Source organism: Caretta caretta, chromosome 7 (assembly GCF_965140235.1).
Source record: "Caretta caretta isolate rCarCar2 chromosome 7, rCarCar1.hap1, whole genome shotgun sequence".
In the NCBI taxonomy this organism is placed as follows: Eukaryota; Metazoa; Chordata; order Testudines; family Cheloniidae; genus Caretta; species Caretta caretta.
The window spans coordinates 113,990,400-114,008,713 of NC_134212.1; the positions used below are offsets into that span (position 1 = coordinate 113,990,400).

An 18,314-nucleotide genomic window follows, 5' to 3' on the forward strand; every position below is an offset into this window, starting at 1 on the left:
CAGTTTGCTTTGTGAAAACTGACAAATTCAGAGCCTTATTCCCCTTCTAGTGGGTAAAAAAAAAAAGGGGGGGGGGCAAAAGGGCTAAGAACCTCAAAACAATTACTGCAGAATAGAGTACTGTGTATCTGCACTACTGCCTCTACTCGCCAGAATTGGACAGCTCGGCACTGTGTATCATGGGCCCTCTGCTGCTAGGGTAACCCGCGCTAGGAGAATCTGTCTTCCCTCTGGTGGCTGACCTACATAAGAAATGTATAGGTGTGCTCTGCTTCCACCTAAGGAGCTTCTTTAGTCCAAGTTCTTTAAGTGCTGAGGTCTCAGGTTCAAAGCTCACTGGCAGCCCAAGCAGGGTCAGTTTCATTCATACATAATGGAAATTCATCTTTGTCCCAGATGAGAGGGGCCTGTGCTGCTAGGACAAGACAATTTGGAGGAAAGGGCCACTGCCTATAGAAGAAAGATGAGCCCTACCCCTTCTCGTAGATTATAACTTGCCGCTGATGTCTTACACATCCACTAATAGGCTTATAGTTAGCCATAAAAGGCTGTGGACGTCTGTCAACAGTCATTCAGTGCAGCGGAGAGCAGCTTGGCTTTCGCAGTGTTGTATAGTAACTTGCTTTGCTGCACTTTGGCATTTCTCTGACATTTCCTGTATCTTGGGCTAGTCTACACTAGAAAGATTTGCTACTTTAGTTATACCAAAGCAGGAACCCCTGCTCCCCAGTGTGGGTGCAGTTACACGAGCAGAAAAGTGCTTTTACCCATATAGCTTATTCCAGTTAGGAAGTGAAATAAGCTATCTTGGTATCAGGCATCATTTTTCTGGTACCACTGTGTCCATGCTAGGATTTGGTTATGTAGGAAGTTACGGTACTTCTCAGCATGCAGCCGCTGGGGGCATATTGCCGTAAATCCTGGAACTTATGGAGTTTCCGCTATGCTTAATAAAAATTGCCACTAGAACAGAGATTTTGACCCTAGGGGGAAGATTTCTTGTCAAAAAACAGAAGTGTTGAGCATCTATCTGTTGTTACCTTTATAGTGCTAAATATGGGGCCATCCTCTAGAATTTTTGCTATGCTACTCTAGTTTGATGGGTTTTATATTCACAGAATAATATGAGAGCCCTGTAATCCCTTCCTGAAGGGCCTCTTTTCTTCAGGACTTTAGATGATCTTGCTGGATACATAGATTTCCCGGTGGATCCTTTTGTTCCCATGAGGCTCCCATAGTATCTGAGAAATTAGAGATGGAAAAGCTCTATTAAATCATCACCAAACTAGGAGTGTCCCAATATTTTTAAAAGAATGTGAGTCCTTTCTCTGTTTTTATTTATCTTTCTTAATTGGAACTTACCCAGGTATCTGAGTACAGCAGATGTCTCTCCTTTTTCTGGCTAGAGAAGTCCCTGCATCCAAAAGGGGCTATCTTCTTAATCTGTGCTATTCATATTCCAAGCCTAAGAAACAGGGGTGTGTGTCAAAGGAATACCTAGGAGCATAACAGGGTGCATGCTGTGTTTTAAGACATACAGGGCACAGATCTACGGATGGCGTGCAGGGTATGTGGAAAAATTGACCAAGGGGTCCAATCCAGTATTCACTCAAGGCAGTGCTAGTTTTGCCATGCATTTTACTGCAGAAGGAGCAGTCAGTAAATTAGACCTGATACACGGTGCTGGTTTGAAACCATAGAGTAAAATCTGGAGTGTTGTCAGCATGCTGACATGTGCAGCTTCATAGCTTTAGGCCAGCTTATGAAACTCACTCCTTGTTGTCCGCAGTCGGAGGCCAGTTCAGTGTTAGTGCTGTACATTGGTATAAAAATGTCTGCGCTGCGTTAACAATGTCCTGACACATTCTCAACTCATTAGTGTGTGTGTGTATTTAAGAGCTAAAAGTGCTTAGGTCATTTTTGTTACAGTCAAACAAGTTTCAGGTAATTTTTGGAGCAATCGTTGTTTAACCATTTAAAGTATTATTTTTAAAAAAATAATTTTAAAATGCAGCATTTTGTGAGCTCTAACTCAAGGGATTGCATGGGAACCACCATGCCAAATGGGCTAGAATGAGAGATGGATGGCTAAATGCTATACAGCTCTGAAAATTTGTGTCAGCCTTTAGCGTGGGTGGAAATGAATCTGAGTAGAAACTGACCAACGTAATTTTACCATTCAGCTTAGTGAAATACAAAAGGTGTAAACACAGCATAAGAGATGAAAAGGAAACTAGATGTTTAAAGCTTATTCAGTTTCAATATTTCAAGGTGTTTCCATAATGCAGGTAAGAACTGACAGTGTTTTTTTTTTAAATCTCAACACTCTCTCCTTTTAACCAAGGAAATATAAAAACAAATGGCAGCTTTCCTTTGTCTTTTTGGTGTATCTCTTCACAGCACTTTCTTCTTCATGTTAGTGAGTGAGCAGCTCTCTTTGGAGCTTATTTCCAAGGTTGGCTCTCTAGGTGCAAACTAGCCATGAAATCACACTGTGGAATGGATGTCAAAGTGTTTGACATCTTATCAACATCTCATAGCCAGGCTCGCAGATACTGTGGTGATGGGTGTCAAATAAAAATGTAGATATATGGGGATAGTTCTGAAGACATCATGCACCATTTTATTGCTGCGTTTTGCAAGCTGGAGTCTTATTTGCCTTCTGTTTCATTTTAGGATGTTCTTTTCCCTAATGTAATAAGGGTAGGAAGCAGTTTTCCATCTTCAGAATACCTTAAGCAATCCTCTCAACATCTGTGTGAGCTAGGAAGCCGGTATTATTTATCCACATTTTGCAGGTTGGGAAAAGCTGAAGCAGAGAGGTGAAGTGACTTGCCCAAGGCCATTCAGTGGGTCATTTGCAGAGCTGGGATTTTGATTTGAGGACTAGGAATCATGAGCTCCTATGTTCAGTCTATTTAGACCATGCTGCTTCTTGCCTAAACTCTCAAAAAAAAACATTCTGTGCTATTAAAGGAGGCATGATGCTGAAGAAGAGTCAGTCACTTCATACGTTAATGGAGTGGCAAGAAGGGTTTTCTTTAAGTGCATTGTGAAAGCAAATTCCCTCAAAGAATGAACTGTATAAAATAGAAATTACTAGTGCATTTGTGTGTGTTAATTTATCTTCTGTCTTTGACCTTCAGGCAAAAGTAGACAATGAGATCCTTGATTACAAGGATTTAGCAGCTATTCCCAAAGTCAAGGCCATTTATGACATTGAACGTCCAGACCTAATTACTTATGAACCATTCTACACTTCCGCCTACGAGGAGAGACAGGAGAGACAGAGTCTTGGAGAGGTAATGAATTCATGAGCAACCCGTTCTGTTATACGCTAGCATTCAAAGTCGGCTACACTTCTACCCTCTTTTGAACCCGTTTGTAACTGACGCTATTCAATGCCGTTGTTGCTGCTGTTCAGTCCAAGGGCTTGCATCTATCTGGTCCATGTTTAAAGGAAGGAACTGTGATGTTGACTCATACCTCGCATCTCCTCGTGTGGCCAGCTGCAGAAATAAGTGTATGGCTGCTCTGTATAGCTCACCTTCAGTTAACACCAGCATCTAACTAAGGGCTGGCGGGGTGTGGTTCTTCCTCCATGTATATTCGTAACTCACATTGACTGTCTGATGGCTGCTTACAAGCTCAGTGCATGAGGCAAACATAACTCCGGTGCTGTGTCACGTACGAAGTATATCACTTTAACGCACTGATGTTCCCAGTGGGTCGCCAGGGTGTTAAATGAATATTACAGCAGTATGGCAACGAAGAGGGTTAACAGCACTGGGATTTTGACACACACATCTCATGAGGAAATAGAGGCCCAAAGCATTTTTTCCAGATGTGGGATAGATCTAGGTGAGGTGCTAATCATTTACATAGATATATCCAGGAAGGTGCATTGGCTTGCTCTATAAAAGCAGTTGCTTTCTGCTTTAATTGATGTATTTGCCATTTGAGAGCAAGCCTTATATCCTGCATCAAAAAGAGTATCTGGTCTCTCTTCTGAAAGTTGTGCTTCAAAGGGTGCAGGTTTCTTTCTGTTTCTCCAGGTGATCTTCCCTGCTCATAATTGCCCGTTGGTGGTATTGCCTTCCCGAGTCCCAATACGTTTGATTCTAAGTAGATTGGTCATTTCATGCCTTCCGAGGGAGTAAAAGGCACTTTCAGAAATGAAGATCTAAAGAGATAGTGGGCCCAAATCTGCTCAGTTCCACCCTGGCAATTCCTATGGTCCCTTGTGTGTATTTGAGTGCAGCATTTGGCCCTTGTTTCTGCAAGTCTCAGAGCCTTAGGAGGAACCAGCCTTTCACAATCAAAGAAATTGTGTAAGTGCTCAGCATACATGCTACTGCTTCTCTCAGCAATTTTCATGCCAACCCTTGGCAGAGCATCTACTTCTTCCTTCTCTAACAACATGGAGGAAATGAGCCTGAACTGGACTGAACCTTATTTATCTTATGAGTGTGTGAAAGGGGATGGGGTGGAAAGATTATATAAATTATTCACATTGGGGGAGACTTTTTCTGAGGCACTAGTGGCATTTGGGCACCCAACTCCATGTCTTTGAAAATCTCCCCCATTAAGAAATCAGTCTGCCTGCCAGTGAATGGGTGAGTTGGAACATGCTGACCATTATAACTAAGGACCCCAGTTTTCTCACTGTTGTATTTGCCATTTACATAGTTCACAGGGGCTGTTCTCTTCATATATGTGTACCATTAAACTACAACAGTGGTTGAGAGCACAGGGAAAGGACAGCTCAGAAACTTGGTAATGAATTACAGAACCTTGCACTTCTAGTCCAGGTTGGTGGTGAATCTAACTGATGGCTAATTAGAGGTGTGTGTGAAATGAATGGTGGTTTCTGACTCCAGATCCCAGTAGACATGAGCCCTCCTTGCAAAAACCACCATCAGAATCAACACCAGTTTGTCCCCTGATGGTAACAGAAGAGAGACCTGAATGGACTAGGGGAAATGAAGAACCCTCTCCCCTTGGAGGTGGTGACATTCCATCACTTTTGATGCTCTTTGACAAAGCAGCATGGTGGAAGCTTGTTTGCAGCTGCCCTCATGGTACCTATTATGGATAAACAAGAGACTTCAGAAAAGTCTCTTCAATCCAATGCTTTTCAGCAGCACTAAATTCACTTACATTTTTTAAAAAGAAGAGTAATAGAAAGAATACAGAAATAGGGAGGCAGCATTAGCTTGTGGCTAGGGTACCGGCCTGGGAGTCAGGAGACCCGGGTTCTGCCACTGACTTCTGTGTGACCTTCGGCAAATCGCTTCACTCTTTATGCCTCTGTTTCTCCTCCCAGCCCTTGTCTGTCTTCTCTCTTTAGATTGTAAGCTCTTCAGGGTAGGAGCCGGCTCTTGCTATGTGTTAATACAGTGTCAAACACAGTAAGATCCTAATCTTGGCCAGGGCCTGCAGGTAGTAGTGTTAAATAAATCCTGTCCTTAAGATATAAGAGAAGATACATACAGACATGGAGAGGAATTGCACTCTATATGAAAAAAAAGTTTATACTCTGTATGTAAATTAATTATACATATTTCCAGTTAACCATATCCCTCTTTGTGGAGTGTTTGCATAGCATTTTAGTCATCAGTAAATGTTATGTGAATGTGTGAACAAAGATTGATTTATATTCTAAAAAAATGTTCAATTAACAAACTTAGTTAAAATTTAGTTATCAACCAACCAGATAGTCTAGCATACTGGCTTTTACTCACTCAGGGCTAAAGACTCTGGTACTGAATTGAGTACACCTTGCATTCACTTTATTTAGAATTGTGCTCAATTAAGGACCACAGCATTTGGCCCTAAGAAAGAAGTGATTTCCATTTGTACATCAATGACATGCCCTTAATTGAAGGTTTGGCAAACATTATGCTTCCAAGATAATGTGGCATCACATTTCACAGTAAACCTCATTTGCCATGCAGCTCTATGCGCTTTGGGCACGGTAAATATTTTTGGAGACATCTTATGGGTAGTGAAAACACATTCATCAACACTCTGGCTTTTGAGGTAGACACTAACAACCACAATCTCGATAAATATTTATCACACAGAATAACTAATTAAATTAAACATGCTGCTAAATTGACTTTAGGATTTAGGTGTGATTAATACATGTTCACACTGAAATCTACATTCAATCAATGCTGTTTACTGAAGTGATCTCAAACACTTTGCATTGTGCATTCCTGGTTTTTCTTCGAGCAATTGCTTACGTCCATTCAACTTCGGTGCATGTGCTCGCCACATGCACTGGTGCCGGATGTTTTTCCCCTCAGCAGTATCCGTAGGGGACGGCTCTGGCGCTCCCTGGAGTGGCGCGCATACGCCGCAGAATATAGGGTGCTGCCGGCCCCCTCCGCCCTCAGTTCCTTCTTGCTGCCAGTGACAATGCATGGAACTGTTGCTGCTTCAGCTAGCAATGTTGCTTCTCGTTCGTTCAAACCCATTTACCTCTTATATGTTGTTGTCTATAGTTTCCCTCTAGTTTTATTTTCCCTATTTGTTAAAGACTTAGTAGGTCCCAAACGGGACTTCGCCTCAGGATGGTGCATGCCCTGGTCCCCAGGCTTTAAGCACTGTGATCGCTGTAAAAGGCCCATGCCCATTAGCAACCCACATAACAGTTGTTTATGGTGCTTGGGCAAAGGTCACATTATTGATAAGTGCAGAATCTGCAAGTCCTTCAAGCCCAGGATGAAGAAGGAGTGGGACATTCGCTTGAAGGCACTCCTTATGGAGTCTGCCCTTACCCCTGATGCCGGAGCAGCACTCCGATTCGGCGCCAAGCACCATGACCTCAGTGCGCAGCTTCCCACAGGTACCGTCTGCACGGCACTGGTTCCCTTCCATGGCTCCAGCCAAGAAGCCCAGGAAGACAGGGCGAGGAAGGTTTCCAGCTTCCTGCAAGGAAAAGGACAAGTCTGGGGTGGATCAAGGGCCTGTCTCAGGCACCTCTTCACCCCCTTCGGGATCGCTCAACCTGAGCAGGGGCCCAAGGTGTAGCTCAACCCACTCCCCGCCAGCTACCTCAGATATCGATGGAGGTCCTCGTCAGCTCCGGGTGTCATCCACACCGGAGGCCCTGCAAGCAGTGCAAGAGATTATGTTCCTCCCAGTGCCGCCCACTCTGGCCCCTGTGGGGTCCCGGTCATGGAGTAAACCCGCGTTTAGACCACCGCAGTCTCCACCTTTATGGCAACGCTCCCTGTCGCGGAGGACATCCTGCCAATGGTCGCCCTCTTGCAGCCATCACGCTTCTTGACCGTGATAGGCAGAAGCTTCACAGCCCCATCCGGTCTCCGGACCTCGGACATGGGAAGGAAGGCTCGAGGTGCAGCTTGCCGGTAACCGGGCGCAGACCTCTGTAGGCATGCACTCCCTGGAAGGACTTTCAAGTTGGCGCCGGAATCTGTGCAGCACCGGTACCATTCCAGGGACAGGTCAAGGGACTGATGGTACTGTTCCCCGGACCGTCGCTGATTCCCCAGTGCAGCATCACCGTGCGGCTTCACACCAAGCCCGCTCTGGTTCCCAGTCCTGCTCGACATCCCAGTACCACTCGTTGAGCATGAGGCACAGATTGCCTTTGCGGATTTGCTGAGTGTCGCCGGTTGCCGAGGCCCCAATCCGGGTGCCTGTCAAGGTCAGCCAGATCCAACTCTGGGAGGAGTGACTGGTACCAGTCGGGAGAGAGCCACCACTCAGCCCCATCTTGGTTGCAGGGGAGCGACCGCTCCGACTTTAGCTCAGGTTTGAAGCGAGGTTCCCTAGCTGCAGGACAAGCTACGATACCTATGGTGCAGACTACGTTGACGGCACCGCAGTCTTAGACTCCGTGGCTGGCACAGTGGTACCCATGGAGGTTCACTCAGCCCTCCTGGGCCGCCCACTCGGTATCCGGTATCAGAGAGATCAGCTACCTCCCTCTCCATTTCAAGAGGCCTCAGCTGCAGGCACCCTGGAGGCACAAGAGGAAGTGGGTGAGCAAGCTGTCGGACCACCTCTGGTTGTGGAGGACCCCTTTGCACCAGCTTTCTCCTCCTCGTCACCAGATGAGGCTATAGTGGGGCCACTCTACCAGTTCCCCAGGATGATGCTAAGGTGCATCAGGAATTGTTAAAGGGGTCAATTCGTGGTCCTTCCATTTGGCTTAGCAACAGGACTACGGGTATTTACCAAGTGCATGTTGGTGGTGGTGGCTTACCTCAGACGTCAGGGTGTCCAGATCTACCCGTACCTCGACGACTGGCTCATCAAGGGCAACTCCAGGTCCAAGGGGACGTCGCGGTGCTGCTGGCCATGCGCCGTTGCCTCGGCCTGTTGGTAAATGACAAAAAATCCCTGTTACTTCTGGTACAGAGGATAGAGTTCATCGGAGCAGAGCTCGACTCGACCTGGGCCACTGCGTTCCTGCCACTGGAGAAATTCAGGGCACTGACGGACCTCATCGCAGAAGTCTCCATGTTTCCCCTGACCACAGCCAGAGTTTGCCTGCATCTACTAGTTACATGGCAGTGTGTACATATGTGGTGCACCACGACAGGCTCCGGATGCGACCCCTGCAGCAATGGCTGCCAACGGTCTACTCCCAGTCCAGGGACCACCTGAAGAAGGTCATCACCTTCTGTACTTACCTCGCTGCATTGTTGGACCGATCCCAGGAAAGTCCTGTAAGGAGTTCCCCTCAACAGCACTCCTCACTCAGTTGAGTTGGTTTCGGACGCCTCGGACCTCAGCTGGGGGACCCAAGGTATGTGGTCCCCAGAGGAATTGGCGCTACATATAAACGTCAAAGACCTCAGGGCGGTGCGCAGAGCATGCATGGTTTTCCTACTTCACCTGTTGGGCAGAGTGATCAGAGTTCTCACAGACAACACAACCTTGATGTTCTACATCAACAGGCAAGGCGGAGTGTGATCCTTGGCCCTCTGCCAAGAGGCACTCCGTCTCTGGGACTTCTGCATCGACCATGGAATCCACCGAGAAGCATGTCACCTTCCAGATGCCAGGAACACACTTGCAGATCACCTAAGCAGGGACTTCTCCTCTCACCACAAGTGAATGCTCCACCCGGATATAGCCAGCATGATCTTCCAGAGGTGGGGAACTCCCCAAGTAGATTTGTTCACCATCAGACGGAACAGGAGGTGCCACAGGTTCTACTCCAGACAGGGTCTGGGCAAGGGCTCCCTCTCCGATGCTTTCCTCCTGCCATGGGCAGGAAGCCTGTTGTACGCGTTCCCTCTGATTCCACTCATCAGCAAAGTCCTAGCGAAAATCAAAAGGGACAAGGCGCAGGTTATCACCCCAGCGTGGCCACGGCAGCACGGGTTTGGGATGCTGTTGAGCTTGGCAGTGGTTCCCCCGTGGCCCCTGCCAGATCGACTAGACCTGCTGTCACAGGACCACGGTCACCTCTTGCACCCCAACCTTGCATCTCTCCACCTCACGGCATGGATGCTGCGTGGCTGAACCCTGAAGAACGGACTTGTTCAGAGCGGGTCCAACAGGTCCTCCTGAGGAGTAGAAAACCCTCGACTAGACAGACCTACCTGGCAAAGTGGACAAGGTTCTCCCACTGGGCGGCCAAACGGGGCATCTCCCCTTCACATTCTTCGGTGCAGTTGATCTTAGACTACCTGCTTCATTTGAGGAACCAGGGCCTGGCACAATCCTCTATCAAGGTGCATCTGGTGGCCATCTCTGCCTTTCATCCACCCATCCAGGGACAGACAGTGTTCTCCCATGACATGATGGTCAGGTTCCTCTGAGGTCTCGAGAGACTTTCCTCAAGTTCAGTCCCTCAACTTGGTTCTGTCCAGGCTCATGGGCCCGCCCTTTGAGCCTCTGGCCTCGTGCTCCCTGTCTCACCTATCATAGAAGGTAGCTTTCCTGGTGGCAGTGATGTCGGCAAGATGAGTCTCTGAGCTGCGAGCCCTGACCTCAGAACTGCCGTACACGGTCTTCTATAAGGACACGGTCCAGCTCCGGCTCCACCCAGCCTTTCTTTCCAGATGGTGTCTGCTTTCCACATGAGCCAGGACATCGTCCTTCCGGTCTTCTGCTCCAAGCCCCATGAGACTAGTGAAGAGAGGTGCCTCCATGCTTTGGACGTAAGAAGGGCCCTGGCTTTCTACCTAGACTGGACAAAGCCTTTCTGTAAGTCAACTCAGCTTTTCCTCTCTACAGCTGATAGAATGAAGGATTTCTAACTGGATTATCTTTTGCATAAGGGCTTGTTATGAGCTGGCAGGGACCCTGCCACCGCCGCTCATTAGAGCCCACTCAACTGGAGCGCAGGCATCTTCGACGGCCTTCCTGGCACACATTCCAATCCAGGACATCTGTAAAGCTGCGACATGGTCCTCGGTGCACACGTTCACGGCCCACTACGCCATCACTCAGCAGACCAGGGACGACGCTGGGTTTGGCAGAGCTGTGTTGCAATCTACATGTCCGTGAACTCCTTACCCACCTCCGAGGGGTACTGCTGGGAGTCACCTAAATTGAATGGACATGAGCAATCACTCAAAGAAGAAGAGACAGTTACCTTTTTCCATAACTGTTGTTCTTCAAGATGTGTTGCTCGTGTCCATTCAATGACACACCCTCCTTCCCCACTGTCGGAGTTTCCAGCAAGAGGAAACTGAGCGTGGAGGGGGCCGGCGGCACCCTATATGCCGCGGCATATACATATCACTCCAGGGGGCACCAGAGCTGGTCCCCTACGGACACTGCTGAGGGGAAAACTTCCAGCACTAGTGTCTGTGGTGAGCACAGACACCTAAGTTGAATGGACATGAGCAACACATCTCGAAGAACACCAATTACGGGAAAAGGTAACTGTCTTTTACATCATATGCCATATTACTTACTATTCATATTCATATTGTATGCCAAGAGCAAAAAAGAGAAACTAAGAGAGGTGGATTGCGATAGTCGTCATAACTCAACCTTAAAAATCCAAAAAGGAACACAATGGCAATTTCTCCAATTCATGAAAGTCTGTTAAAGAGTTCCCTTCTTTCACTGCCTGGTGATGTTCCATGTTGACTTTAAAGGTCCATATGATAGCCTTTCAAGAAGCCATTGCATCCTTTCAGAAATAACTCCTCAGGTTTCCGTGTACAATGCTACAGGTAAGCTTTTCCTGAGTAGGGGGTCTGATTTTGCACCTCTGAAGTTAATGGGCATTTGCCATTGGCATCAGTGAGTGCAGGATCAAGCCCTATTTTAGGGCCATATCCTCAAGCTCTCAGTTCCCATTTAGGTACGTAAAGAAGTGGCCATATTTCCAAAGGAGCGCAGTGTGTTCAGTGAAAAGCTCTCGTGAAAATCTAACCAGTAGTGGCTGCCACATTTGCCCTCAAAGACACTGCATTACCACTGTCTAAGGCCTTGCCAACACAGGGTCTACGCATGGCCCCATTGTGAAATAAGTGGTTGCCATGGTTGCTGGGGAACGTATTAATTTTCTTGGCACTGGGATGTACATATTTGGGGTGTTCATTGACAAGGGCAGTCCAGTTAAGCAGCGGTCAATCCTAACGTATAACGTGGGGGATAAATCAGTTCCCTGGGCACACTCCTGATTAGCTATATCCCTCTCTGTAGTTTGTTGCATGTGACTTTTAATCTGACATTATAAAAATGAAATATGATAGACTTGCATGAACCTTCCGTTGGGCTTTAATTGGTTTTGTCACAATTCGTGGGAAGGGCTGTGTTTTTTTCAACGTCCATTTGATACAATTAAATAAAATTTGCTACAGTCCCCTCAAACAAGAGGGGTCATTTTATGCAAAAGCCCAATGGGGATTAGAGCAGTGCCAGTTTGAGGTACAGGAGTTTTGCTGAGTGCTGCAACCAAAATCTCCTATTGGGAACTTACCCATGAATGTTTCACAATATAATAGACAGTCTTATTCACTTCTGTTTCTTTTATGTAGCAAACAGAGTTCAGTGCCGTTACCTCTTATAAGCTCTGTGGGGTCCGCTCTCCCCTTACTATGCACACAGCTCCAATTATAGTCCTGTGCGCCCAGACAGGAGAGTGGAGAGAAACTCTGAGGTATTTTCCATCCATCCCTCATGCTCCTTTGCAATGAAACTTTGTCAGACTGAATTCTTCTCCCCTAAGTTGTACAGAAACCCCATCAACATAAATAGGGCAAAGCTGTGAGTCAGCAAGGAGGACAGAGCACATGGAACTTTTTCTCCAAGCACAAGTTTGCTAGCAGCCCCAACCCAAGGGGTACAAACTGTTGACTCTGCCTCCCTGCTTCACCAGCCTCTGGAGCTGGCTAGGTGCTGACTACTCTGAATTTTGGGACCTATTTATCAGGCAGAAATGCTCTACGGCAGCAGAGCAGATGGAAAGCTGCTTCAGCTGTTCCTTGGGCAGCTGCTCTGCCCCTTGTTTTCCTCTTCTCTGTGGTTCCAGGCACAATATAGGGTAGCATTAGACTTTTCCTTTTAATCATTTTTAAAATGGCTATAATAGTCTCTCTCTAATCAATTCAGTTCATTCCTTAATAAATCCCTGTACTGTGTCTTTAAAAGTCTGCAATGAAAAAAGTTTTCACATAGCACCACCTAGTGGAGGCCAACCAGCTAGTAATTTAGTTACAGTGGCTATGGGAGTTAGTTGGGAAGTGAAGCTAAGCTCAGGATGTGAAGTACTGTGGGTATTAACTTGTTAACATAATAGATACACAAATAGGAAGAAATCATTTTGTAATATATAGTGGCATTAGAAAGGTTTGTTGTTTCGGTATAAATATACATCTGGGCTGACCGTTGAAGATGTTTATAAGCGTTCTGAATGTTCAAGCTGTACAGAATCCACAGGTCTGCAATTTCTCTCCCACCGTAGTGCCCTGATGGGTGTAGGAGTTGGGCCTCTTGACTTTGGTGCATTAATTACTGTGGGAGTCACTTTTCATCAGTATTCCCTTTATTTCAAGAGACTATAGCACTGAAGGACCCTGACCACCTACTGCTGCTTATATCGCCGCTGTTGTAATCTGGAACAGTTTTTTCTTGAACCTGTCTACTGCTGTACTAGAGAGAGACCAACCCAACAGTTCTAAAGCTGGGAAAATTCTCATTGAAGTCAATGAGAGTTTTGCTGACATCAGGACTACAGGCTTAACCCCAGAAATGCTAAAACTACTATTACCCTGTCAATAAAATGACCCATGTAAATGTGGTGTAACTGTGGTGTGTGATGATCTAGCAAAACACTTAAGGTCTTGTGTAACTTTAAGCATCTGAGTATCCCTGTTGGTTTTTAAGGGCCTGTCTCCACTACTGGTGGGATCGAGGCTGCAGCGATTGATCCGCCTGCGGTCGATTTAACGGGTCTAGTCAAGACCCGCTAAATCGACCGCCAATTGCTCTCCTGTCAACTCTGGTACTCCACCAGAATGAGAAGAATAATGGGAGACGAGGGGAGAGTTTTTCCCATTGACTCAGCATGGTGCGGGCCCCGTGGTAAGTAGATCTAAGCTACGTCAACTTGAGTTACGCTTCTAATGTAATTCAAATTGTGTAGCTTAGATCGACTTTCACCTGTAGTGTAGAACTAAGGAACTGTAGGTGAAATCCTGGCTTTATTGAAGTCAATGGGAATTCTGCCATTGACTTCAGTAGAGACACGTTTGATCCCAACTGCTTTTTTGAATCAGGTTAGTTTTGAAATCATCACTTTCCATTTGCACCAGTTTACTCCCCTGAACTTTTCCCTTTTTGCTTCTAAATATGCATCTCGGTATATTTTAAACTGAATAGTTTAAAGACTTCAATGTGGTAGAAAGCCAGATACATGGTCATGTAAAGCCATGTGATAAATTGCCCATAATGAAATATCATGCACTCAAGCCAAAACAAGTCACACATGTATCTAACCTAGGTGTGTTTAGATCAGCATTTGCTGGCAAAGCAGGAGCAAGCCTGTTTCTGTAACATTCTCTCTTTCATGTCTTTCAGTCTCCAAGGACACTGTCTCCCACCCCGTCTGCAGAAGTAAGTCTGATGGAGCCCTCTGGGGCAATGTGTCACAATTGCTAGAATTATTGCTGCCAGGAAGTGCAGTTATTGCTTGTTCTAGGCAGCCGAGTTCTATTTGCTATTTACATAGCACAGCTTTTTTGATTATTGAAAGTGCAGGAAAATCAAAAGAGAGGACATTTAGTGCTATCTGCCTGATTGCTATGGAGAATGAAGCCACTGCGGGATTTGATGTCTGCAGAGCAAAGGCATTTATCAAAAGTCTATACAGCGAAGGTCACTTTCATGAATTCTTCTTTGTTTTGGCGCATAGATCAGGGCCAAATCAGGAGCGGTGCTGATTTACAGCAACCAAAGACCTGTCCCTAAGCATCTGAATACTGTACGCTGCTTACCATTAACATCTTTGTGAGAAAACATTACTGTGGCATTCCTCTAGAGGGTACTGTGAACATTATAGTGACACTCAACACACGTAAAGACAGGTTTCAGAGTAGCAGCCGTGTTAGTCTGTATCCTACATGCATCTGATGAAGTGAGCTATAGCTCACGAAAGCTTATGCTCAGATAAATTTGTTAGTCTCTAAGGTGCCATAAGTACTCCTTTTCTTTTAACAAACGTAAAGGCATTTGTCAAGATTTTAGTTGCTAGCAGTATACAGTATATACATTGTCACTTGTTCTGTTTTCGTAAGTAAAATGTATGCTTACCTCTACATGCTTCCAGTTCTATAGTAATTTTATGAACATGCTTATGGTCTTGGAGTTTTCCAGTTACACCTCTCCCACAGGAAAGGTGTGTTGCAGGGGGATTGTTTGCTTTTTTTTTTGTTCCAAGATTTACAAAAGTGACCAGTGATCTTGGGTGCCTCTGTTTTTGGATGGCCACATAAAAAACATTTAGAAGAGCCTGATTCTTAGGGGGTGGTGGTTGAGCCTTGAAAACCAGGCCTTCTTAAGGAATCTCAGGATGAAACACCCCAAATCACTCGTCACTTATGAAAATTGAGGCCTCAGTGTTACTTACCAGAATTTAGCCTGCAGGTCAGATGGAATTATAGGACTCTAGAACTTAGCTGTTAGTCTCTACAGTGGATTCCATGAGAGAACTTCTGATGACAGATAGTACTGTGTGATGATGAAACAGACATTAAGATGAAAGGATGTTATTCCTTTAGCAGGTTCCACTGACATCTTGAGGCCATTGAAAACCAAGTATAGTTGGCAAATTGTCCGGAGTGCACTTAAACATTTTTATTATTATTATTATTATTAATTCTTTTAATGCTTCTTATTCTTCAGGGTTATCAGGATGTTCGGGATCGGATGATTCACAGGTCAACCAGTCAGGGCTCTATTAGTTCTCCGGTGTATAGTCGACACAGCTACACTCCCACAATGTCACGCTCCCCTCAGCATTTCCACAGACCTGGTAAGAGCAACTGCATCAGCAATTTACAACTTGAAGCATTGTATTTCTTATTATGTCACTTAATGAAATAGAGAAGAAACTATTAATTGTTTAGCGTTGAAAAGCTAGTGGCAAATTTTAAAACTCTCATTCCTATTTATTCGTCTCATTTTTTGACAAATACAAGACCAATTAGTGTATGAATGTATTGTAAATTACTCACCTGTTTTATAACAAAGTCGAATTAGGAATATTTTTATGTATTTGAACGTAAACCATTTTTTGCTGCATGAAATTCAGGGAGGCTGCCTGGTGTCTGAAGGAAAACAATACATCTTGGAAATAAAAATCATGGCCTAAGTTTCTAAAGTGACTAGTGATTTTGAGTACCTAACACCTTAGAGACTCCTGATTTTCAGAAAGTGCTGAGCATGCGCCCTCTAAAAATGAGGCCCATTTAAGGTGTCTCAAGGGGGCACCCAAAAATTCAGACACCCAAAATCACTAGTCACTTCTGAAAATTTCGGCTCATATTTGCCAAGTAGAATTTCTTAATTAAAAGCCTAGTCTGTTGCCAAGGGCTACATTTAAATAATGTGGATCTAACTTATTCACTCAGAAGTAATACAGTTGCATGTAAAAAATAGACAAACATACACACTGCTTCAAGTCCCCAGTACATTCACAATTATTCATTGTATGTATGAAATATATGCATATGTTTGCATTTTTATAAATACACGTGAGGCACTCATTTTGATGAAATATGGTTCTAAAGGTTATTTTTTAATCTACTCCTCCAGATATGTTGAGTTTTCACATTATATTGATGAAATAAAATCTTTGTAATGAAGTTTTAAATTAAGCAATACACTCATACAGCCATATTCCCATCACTGATTACCCAGCACCAGAATGGTTGGGATACCAAAAGGCCATATGCAGTAGGATCTGTATTTTTAAAAGTAGGGATCTATGAAAGAATGATCAGTATGGAGTTTGAGTGACTTAATTGTCTTCTAGTGGTGGCGGGCTGAAAACTTCTAGTTACCTATATCAAAAAATACTTCATTTTAAGGACCTAATTTCATGATGTGGGACAAAGTCAATATTGTACGTTACAAGATACTGATAACATGATGATGATGTTTTAAGATGTGCATTGTAGTTAAAACCAAAGGCGGCTGACAAAGTATGAAAAAGCTGCAAACTTCTGTTTAGTGCTATCAGATCTCTTAAGGTTTTTCACGTTTTGTTTGTCATTGATTTGGACAAATCTGGGCTTTATTCCAAAGTTTACTGTGACACTGAGTTTCACTATTTCAGTTAAAAAAAAAATGCCATGTGTTTGTGTAAAGTACTTTTCTTTGGAACAATCTCTCTGTTTATATGTTCTCCAGCTTTCCTTCAGTGTAGAGATGAGCTCAAGCCACAAAGTTTGGATGCAGATCTGAAATCTGCCTAAGTTTGTGGGGCACAGAGTATTTTGGGGGCTTTTGTTTCAGATCATAGCTACTTAAATATCACATCTTTGGCTCATTTCTCAAGAAATTTGTATTACTCATTTGTTTCTGTTCTACACATAATACCATTTGCCTTTAGCATTCTTATTTTTTATCTTTCCAACATGCTTTGAGCTAATCATTTGTAATGCTCTGTAATTCTCTCCCAGCATTACTGGAGTTGATCAGTTAAAGCAGTACCTATCTGATCACCTTATTGTTGGCAAGAACATAGATACTTCTTGCATGATTAAGCTGAGTTCTCTTACATAACTTCTTGCTTTGTCTGGCTCCAGGGCAACCCTTGAGAAAGAAGTGAACCACTTTGGAGTGGTTCCTTTTTGTTGACACTGCTAGCACATCATTTCTTTAAGCAATTCGTGCTTTAAACGTTTTGCAAAAGTTTGCAGCCTTTCACCCTCACCACCCGCCTCAGCTGCTCTTTGGAATTTCTTAAAACAATAGGAAACCTCTTGCATGCCTCTGGACTGCTGTTATTTGGTTAGGCACTTATCAAAGCAGCTGCTTTCCAAATTAATTTGGATTTAGAGTTTGTGATGTTTGCAGAGGATAGCAGGCTGATTTCTGGTAAATCAGTAGCTCTTTATGCCAGAGAATGTTATACTAAATGGGATGTACAATATAAATCTGAGCCTGTTTTCAAATACTTCCTACAACTTTGCATAATATTTTTGAACCCTGGTATTACTTTAACCTTTTGTCTTCCTACTTTTCAGACTCCTAATTGTTCAGTGGTGTTTCCTTTGAAGCCTCTTTCCCTGCCTCTTATTTTTTGTTTTTTCTTTGTTTTCATTTGGTCTTGCCCCACGATTCCTTGCTGCTGCAGAGCTGCTGTCTACTGGTGTGCAACGGTTGTCATACCTGCGCACTAGCAGTCTCAGCTCCACCCACAATGACTCCCGCCCTAACTCCCCATTCCGACACCACTTCATTCCCCATGTCAAAGGTAAGGAGCCAGGCCTTTCCAGTTAGTGCCCTACAGAATGGAGATTTATTAGCATTTGGACAAAGCTAATAAGATGCATCTCCATAAGGTGGCCATTGGCTGCGTAGCTCTCAGCATGCCTCCGAATGTGTCATTACACCTACAACTGTGTTAGACTGACATAGCATCTTCTCTCTGAGGAAATATGTCATTTCTAAGGGCCCTAGTTAAAGAGTCAGAATGTATATTGCGTGTAATAAATATACAGGAAAGCATTATCATCCACCACTTAGAAAAGAGATGTACTGAATTTTGCTTATTTCCATAGCAGTCTGTAATCCACATAGGACCTCTCATGTCCAATTTAATTCTTATTAATTCTGGATCCTTAAAATATAAATATTTAAGT

At 44.5% G+C, this 18,314-nt stretch overlaps 1 protein-coding gene across 8 annotated transcripts in view; it reads left to right on the forward strand.

Annotated features, from left to right (window-relative positions):
- ABLIM1 (actin binding LIM protein 1) overlaps positions 1-18,314 on the forward strand; it is a 312,371-nt gene that overhangs the window by 253,362 nt on the left and 40,695 nt on the right. For 7 of the 8 annotated variants that reach the window (XM_048857012.2, XM_048857017.2, XM_048857010.2 and 4 more), the window contains 3 exons: positions 3,147-3,302; positions 14,026-14,061; positions 15,349-15,478. In XM_048857012.2, the coding sequence (XP_048712969.2) occupies positions 3,147-3,302; positions 14,026-14,061; positions 15,349-15,478 (322 nt within the window). The remainder of the gene's footprint in view (positions 1-3,146; positions 3,303-14,025; positions 14,062-15,348; positions 15,479-18,314) is intronic. The other variant, XM_048857014.2, reaches the window with a different exon arrangement.